This window comes from Passer domesticus, chromosome 17, assembly GCF_036417665.1.
Source record: "Passer domesticus isolate bPasDom1 chromosome 17, bPasDom1.hap1, whole genome shotgun sequence".
NCBI classification, from domain to species: domain Eukaryota; kingdom Metazoa; phylum Chordata; class Aves; order Passeriformes; family Passeridae; genus Passer; species Passer domesticus.
In genome coordinates, this window is record NC_087490.1 from 12,296,042 (window position 1) to 12,302,831 (window position 6,790).

General features: G+C 57.9%; 1 protein-coding gene and 5 non-coding genes across 8 annotated transcripts; 1 reads left to right on the plus strand and 5 right to left on the minus strand.

Moving 5' to 3' along the window:
- Window positions 1-1,089: 1,089 nt before the first annotated feature.
- Window positions 1,090-2,671, minus strand: UBB (ubiquitin B). Of its 3 annotated transcripts, none has more exons than XM_064393156.1 (2): window positions 2,520-2,671; window positions 1,090-2,088 (listed from the first exon to the last, which is right to left on the minus strand). In XM_064393156.1, the coding sequence occupies exon 2, from the start codon at window positions 2,080-2,082 to the stop codon at window positions 1,165-1,167; it is 918 nt and encodes a 305-aa protein (XP_064249226.1). In that variant the 5' UTR covers window positions 2,083-2,088; window positions 2,520-2,671; the 3' UTR covers window positions 1,090-1,164. The 3 variants fall into 3 exon arrangements, with proteins under 3 accessions (XP_064249226.1, XP_064249225.1, XP_064249224.1); XM_064393155.1 differs by having other exon boundaries at window positions 2,515-2,666; XM_064393154.1 differs by having other exon boundaries at window positions 2,481-2,637.
- Window positions 2,672-5,033: 2,362 nt separating this feature from the next.
- Window positions 5,034-5,105, minus strand: TRNAA-UGC (transfer RNA alanine (anticodon UGC)). The gene has a single exon. It is a non-coding gene; the product is annotated as a tRNA-Ala (tRNA).
- A 229-nt stretch (window positions 5,106-5,334) lies between these two features.
- TRNAD-GUC (transfer RNA aspartic acid (anticodon GUC)) lies at window positions 5,335-5,406 on the minus strand. The gene has a single exon. It is a non-coding gene; the product is annotated as a tRNA-Asp (tRNA).
- Window positions 5,407-5,676: 270 nt separating this feature from the next.
- TRNAF-GAA (transfer RNA phenylalanine (anticodon GAA)) lies at window positions 5,677-5,749 on the minus strand. Its single transcript has one exon. It is a non-coding gene; the product is annotated as a tRNA-Phe (tRNA).
- Window positions 5,750-6,099: 350 nt separating this feature from the next.
- TRNAD-GUC (transfer RNA aspartic acid (anticodon GUC)) lies at window positions 6,100-6,171 on the minus strand. Its single transcript has one exon. It is a non-coding gene; the product is annotated as a tRNA-Asp (tRNA).
- A 204-nt stretch (window positions 6,172-6,375) lies between these two features.
- On the plus strand, window positions 6,376-6,447 carry TRNAA-UGC (transfer RNA alanine (anticodon UGC)). The gene has a single exon. It is a non-coding gene; the product is annotated as a tRNA-Ala (tRNA).
- The last annotated feature ends 343 nt before the right edge of the window (window positions 6,448-6,790 follow it).

Below are 6,790 nucleotides of genomic sequence, written 5' to 3' on the forward strand. Positions count from 1 at the left end.
AAGGGCCAAGTGCTCCCTGCAGTTGCTGGGGCTCAGCTCAGGAAGCAGGAGCCAGGGCAGCGTGGGCAGAGCCCGGGGCACTCCTGTGGGGGAGGACAGGATGTCCAGGATGGCACAGCACCAGCTCCCACCCACACAGCATTTGGCTCCTCAGCATTCAAAAGCTGTCTCCAGCACAGCAGAGACCTTGGTGCTCCAGACTCGCTCCGTACAGGCCACACCAGTAAGGGAACTGGTGTTACTGGGGGCACACCCTGCTGTCCCACGCAGGCAGTGTAAGATCCCTTCAGGTCCCTGAAGCCAGCTGGGACCATTACCCAGCTCCCACCACATCCCCTTCCACAGCCGAGTCCACATCCTCACTCCTGGAAAGGGCATCTGTGCCACTCTCCCTTTTCCCTCTCCACACACCCCTGGTTAACTCATCAGCCCCTCCTGCAACCCCCACCACAAATACTTCAGAGGCAACTTCCCTTTTGCCAGGGCTTCTGCAGACACAGGAACTGCTCTGACAGCTCAGCAGCATTTCCATTTGGGGCACAGCTGGAACGAAGCACATTCAACTTCCAATAAGTACATCTGAAATTACTGCTTGCTTAATGCCATTAAGCTCGACAAAACAACAAGTCCACCCCGTAACTGATGAGATCTACACTTCCCACCCCACTTTCCAAGCCCAAGGGCTGCAGGACCATCCTGTTCCCCAGGCTGTGAGAGCTGCGGGATCACCCTTCTGCTGTTTCTCCACTAATCCCAAAATAAGGGCAGTTGCTGGGCAACCCAGAGCTATCTCAAAGCCTTTTGATGGGGAACATCCACAGCTCCCCGTTGCACATCCCTTCTTGCACAACACCACAGCTGCACAACATCTGCAGGCGGGCACTGAGCTGCAGCCAGGTATCAGAACACTTACACAACGCCAGGAAAACCACGGCGCGGGGATTAGCTACAACCACCAGGAATGTGGAAGCCTTGCATAAGGCACTTTTGCAACTCCTTTGTCTGTGGAAAGCTACGTAATTATTGTTTGTTAGAGACCTGGAGTTGGGCAATGTCAGAACAACTGTTCGTGTAACTCGGGACACAGACTTTTACAGATGCAACAGCTTTATTGGAATGAACAAGTGCAGGGAACCCTTTATTTGGAAGCAACAACCTGCTGGTTCAGTTACCACCCCGCAGGCGCAGGACAAGGTGCAGAGTTGACTCTTTCTGGATGTTGTAGTCAGACAGGGTGCGGCCATCCTCCAGCTGCTTCCCTGCAAAGATCAGCCTCTGCTGGTCTGGGGGGATGCCTTCTTTGTCCTGGATCTTGGCCTTCACGTTCTCAATGGTGTCACTGGGCTCGACCTCAAGGGTGATGGTCTTGCCAGTCAGGGTCTTCACAAAGATCTGCATCCCACCTCGCAGGCGCAGCACCAGGTGCAGAGTAGATTCCTTCTGGATGTTGTAGTCAGAGAGGGTGCGGCCATCCTCCAGCTGCTTCCCTGCGAAGATCAGCCTCTGCTGGTCAGGAGGGATGCCTTCCTTGTCCTGGATCTTGGCCTTGACATTCTCAATGGTGTCGCTGGGCTCGACCTCAAGGGTGATGGTCTTGCCTGTCAGGGTCTTCACAAAGATCTGCATCCCACCTCGCAGGCGCAGCACGAGATGCAGGGTAGATTCCTTCTGGATGTTGTAGTCAGAGAGGGTGCGGCCATCCTCCAGCTGCTTCCCTGCGAAGATCAGCCTCTGCTGGTCTGGGGGGATGCCTTCCTTGTCCTGGATCTTGGCCTTCACGTTCTCAATGGTGTCACTGGGCTCAACTTCCAGAGTGATGGTCTTGCCAGTCAGGGTCTTGACAAAGATCTGCATCCCACCTCTCAGGCGCAGCACCAAGTGCAGAGTGGATTCTTTCTGGATGTTGTAGTCGGACAGGGTGCGGCCATCTTCCAGCTGCTTGCCAGCAAAGATCAGCCTCTGCTGGTCTGGAGGGATGCCTTCCTTATCCTGGATCTTGGCCTTGACATTCTCAATGGTGTCGCTGGGCTCGACCTCAAGGGTGATGGTCTTGCCTGTCAGGGTCTTGACGAAGATCTGCATTTTTCCCTGGAAGAGGAAAACCCGCCGTGCTTTAGCGACTGCTCCCCGTACGCGGGGCTGCGCCCCGGCCATGACGTCACAGCGCAAGCCCCGCCCACACCCGTGGAGGGGCGGGGCCCCACCCGCTTCCCCTTCCCGCCCGAGGCGCGCGCCACCATCTTGAAGCACCGCTGCGCCTGCGCGGCCGCCATTTTGCCAGCGGCCGCTCGCCCCGGCCCTTCCCCGCCACCGCCTCGCGGTGCTGCCGTTGGAGGGGAAGGCAACGTCCCAGCCCTCCCCCCGCCATCACGGTCCGCCATCGCCCCCCGCCGCAGCGCCGCAGCTTCTCAGCGCACAGCGCCCTCCGTCCCGCCCGGACGCCCAGCCCGCATCTAGGCCCTCCCCCGGCGAGCTCTCACCGCGGCGCCGCTCGGCCCCGCCGACAGCACAAACCTCACCCAGCGCCAACTGCGCCACGCATCCCTCCGCTAGGTGCTTATATGGCCCCCGGCGCCCCGCCCCCGCCTCGGATCACTCCGCTGCGCACTATTTCCCTCGCGCCGCGCGCCTCCGCTCTCCTGCGCGGGCGGGGGGCGGGCGGCGCGGAGGGATCGGCGGCTCGCGCGGCTGCGCTGCGGCTCGCGCGGGCGGGGGGCGGGCGGCGGGAAAAGCCGGCCCGGAGCCGCCGGAGCGGGGCCAGCCAAGCGACCCCACGGCCGCTCGTAAAAGCAGAAAACATAAAAAGTTTCGTGATGTTCGGGGGGTTAAACCCTGCAGTTGCGCCCCTGCTTGATAAACGTGGCGTTGGTTTTACCCCTAGGGCAGGGCGAGGGTCGGCTGTGCCCGCGGCCGCGCCGTGAGGGGCTCCTGAGGGAAGGAGCCGGCGGCTTCATCCCGAGGGGCGCCTCCAGAGTTATTCCCGTGAGAGAGCAGGGGTGTCTGTCACCCACACAGGCACAGCCCCGCTGGGGTGGGCACGGCTGGAAGAACGGGTTTGTTTATCCCGGAGCCTCGGTGCCACCGTGCCCGTGCGACAAGGGACGGGCACGGAAGGTGTGCGGCTGCTGCGGCGAGGCTGGGGCAGCCTGAGGGGCAGGGAGCACAAGGGGGGCTGCAGGGGCTCCTGCCTGCGGAGGGAGGTCAGGGAGCATGGAGAGGGGACGTGAGTGTTACAACATGAGGGACAAAGAAAGGCCCGTGGATAAAGAGATGGAGTCCTGCAGACGGCGTGCCCGAGAGATAATCAATGAGTGTGGGTACAGATGTGCACACATAAAGTGGGGTATGCCTCTGAGCTGTAATGCAGTTTGTAACTCAGGGGTAAAATCAGAACTAATAATGCCTATTTATTATTCTGTTGTCCAAGAGCCCCTTCTGATACTGCACTCCACCATCCTATCCAAACTGCGCAGCAGCTCCAGCAAAGCTGTGAACAGAATGGAGCTTTGTCTGCAAGATTCAGGCACTCGGTTCCATTCGCCTACAAAACCTTTCATTTGGCAGTGCCATGGAAAAGGGAAGGGACACTGGTAACACCCAGGGCTGCTCAGCAGCAGGGAAGGAGCAGAGGTCCAGGAACAGCTTTGTGGTTTGAGGAAAAGTGCCTGTGTCTGCCTGACACACAGAGGGAATGCTCTGGGGAGCTCTTTGCCTCTGCTGCTTTGTGTTTGTACTAACACTCACCACAGCTGTAGTGATAATAATCTCAAACACTCATTTAGATGGAAAAAAAAATACCACAGAAGTCTTTTGGTTACTGCTCAGTGGCTGATGCTGTGCATTGGGAGTATATAAGCATCAAAAATTGGAGAATCCTTCCAGGTCTGGGTTTTTCCTCAGCAGAAAGTGAATAATAATGTTAAGTTTGTTCTTTTTATTACAAGGTGAGCACTTGGGACTGGTCAGAAAATCACCAAAAAGGCACATGGGAAAGTGTTTTGTGAGAAAAAGTCAATTTCTGCATGCTTGTTACTGTCTCTTACATTCCTATGCAGGGCACATTCCAGAAGTGTAGCTGCCAGGGAGATCCAGGGAGTAATTTACAGCAGGCATCTTCAAAGTTTTGAGTTCAACTCATGGAGCAAATTACCAGCCTTATATTAAGAATTACAAGTCACAAAAGTTTAAGCAGCATAACAGCAGTTGTCACAGGGTGAAAGGTGGAAATTTGCAGAATTTTACTATGGGGGTCTAGGAGACAAGATGGAGGAATTTGGACGTTGTCCTGTTCTTCCCTCTTCTTCCCAGCCTCCATCTCTTGGTGATGTTAGCATATTTGGATTGGTGTGGAGCAGAAAGTCACTGTCTAACATAGGTGACAGGTATTGGAACATAACTGTAAATATCGAATATGTAGTTTGTAGTATAAAAGGCAACACCAGCCCCGTGGGAGGGCAGTGTGTGTTGGCTTGACCAGCCGAACAGACCTTGGCAGGCCAGACAGAGAATGTTTTAGATAAGAAATTACAAAGAACCTTGAGAGGGGGTTGTTTTCCCGAGAGCTCTTCCCAAGCCGCTCCTGCTGCCAGGGGGGACAGGACAGGGGAGGGAGCGGGCACTGCGGAGCCAGGAGCTGCTCCTGAGTGCCCTGGCTCTGTCCTTCCCCTCTGGCTCCGGGAACGTGGGGCAGAGCCCTGAGCTCCCTGTGGCTGCACCTCTGCCAGGCTGGGGATGTGGCAGTGCCAGCCTGCCATGAGTGGCCACTGTCCCCCTGCGTTTCGGGGTTTGCTGCTCTGCCCTTCTTTTTGTGCCTCCTGCGTCCCTTAGTTCACAGATGGGACCAAAAGCCGTGTGTGTCTGCACAGGCCTGAGGAAAAACAAATGTAAAAAAACCAAAAATGCAGCACTTTTTATCTCTGGGAAGTGCCGCTGTGTGCCCATTCCGGCCCTCACGTTTGCTGCTGCTTAACGTGACGCGTTGCTTTGACGGGATAAAACATCACCAAAAAGCAGGAAAAAGAGCAGCAGCCCCGTGGAGATGCCGGGGATTGAACCCGGGACCTCATACATGCAAAGCATGCGCTCTACCGCTGAGCTACATCCCCGTGCCCGCGCTGCCTCCCCTGCCCGCCCGCCCGCTCCGCGCTGCGCTGGCCCCGGGGCGGGAGGCACCGAGACCCGCTGCAGGGTACAGAGCCTGGCGCGGCCCTCAAAAGGACGGGATCGCGCTGGTTCGCACGCGCAAAACCGAATGGTTTTGCTCCGTCGGAAAGCAGAGAAATCCCAGCGGAAAGAAAAAAAAAAATTAAAGGAAGAAAAAAAAATACACGCAACCTCCCCGTCGGGGAATCGAACCCCGGTCTCCCGCGTGACAGGCGGGGATACTCACCACTATACTAACGAGGACGGTTGGCAAACGGCTCCCCGCAGGCCAGGTCATGCCCGAGGCGGCCGCGGGATTTGCGCCATCGCCACCGCTCTTCGGGAAGCGGCTCCTGACACAAAACTCCCGCACGCGGGAGCGCCTGCGATGGCACCGGCTGAGCCGCCCGGCGCAGCGACAGCAGCCCCCGCTCCCCCCGCTCGGCAGCAAAAGGAACCGTCTTGACACTAAGGAGGAAAAAAAAAAAAAACAAACCAAGAAAATCCAACCAGACCTAAAAGTGTAACCCCCTCTGCCGAAACCCGGGATCGAACCAGGGACCTTTAGATCTTCAGTCTAACGCTCTCCCAACTGAGCTATTTCGGCGGGCGACAGCGCCCTCGCTGGCCGTGGATACGACCCCGCCCCGCGGCCCGGGCGGTACCCGTGCTCCTGCTGGGGTTCCGCCGCCCGGTAACGGGGTGTCCGGGATTCGCACCTTCCCGCCGGCATTTCCACTGCCAGGATTCCATTTCCACTGCCAGGATCCCACGGAGACCCCGGGTACCGGCGCGGCTGGGTGTTCCGCACGCACCCCGGGCACTCCGCGCCCCTCCCCTGGCGCAAAAGGCGGCTCTGCCCCGCCCGTCCGGCGGGGGTTCCGCGGCAGCGCCACAAACAAACCCAACGAAGGGCCGCCCACAAAAAATGGCGTCCGGGGACAAAATTAACTGTACCTCCCCGTCGGGGAATCGAACCCCGGTCTCCCGCGTGACAGGCGGGGATACTCACCACTATACTAACGAGGACGGGTACAGCAATGCTGCTTTTGCTGTGCCCTATGAGGGTTCAGTCCCGTCCCCGGCGGAGCCGCCGCTGTCCCGCTCGGTCCCCGCGGCCGGGGCGCAGCGCGGGGCTCGGGGTGACCGCGCTGTCACCGCGCTGTCACCGCCGGGCCACTGTGCGGCTGCCGCTATCCGTGTATAGACTGTGTGCAAACGGCCCCTCATCGAGGGGATGTAGCTCAGTGGTAGAGCGCATGCTTTGCATGTATGAGGCCCCGGGTTCAATCCCCGGCATCTCCACTTTTTGCCCCCACCCTTCAGGCCGGCTCTTTTTGCTTTTTCCTGCTCCATTTTCGGGGGGAGCTGAAATTTCCCAATACAGTCCATAACCGCCTGTTGATTTTCTTCCCTCCCGCCAGCCGAGTGTGCAGACTTGTGCTGCAATCCCTGCTAAACAAAGGAGCCCTGCTAAGAGCCCCAGCACCCTCCTGCCTGGGGACACCCCAAACCCAATGGTGCTGAAATTCCAAACCCCAGTGTTTGACTGAAAACACACCAAGGGGCTGCTTTCTTTCTAGCTGCAGGTATAAAGTTGCTGTTTCTTCAGCTTTGGATGTTTTTAATGCTTGTGTTCTGGCCTCTC

Coding starts and splice junctions, on each gene's coding strand:
- UBB (XM_064393156.1), bottom strand. CDS start 2,082: ATGCAGATCTTCGTCAAGACCCTGACAGGCAAGACCATCACCCTTGAG.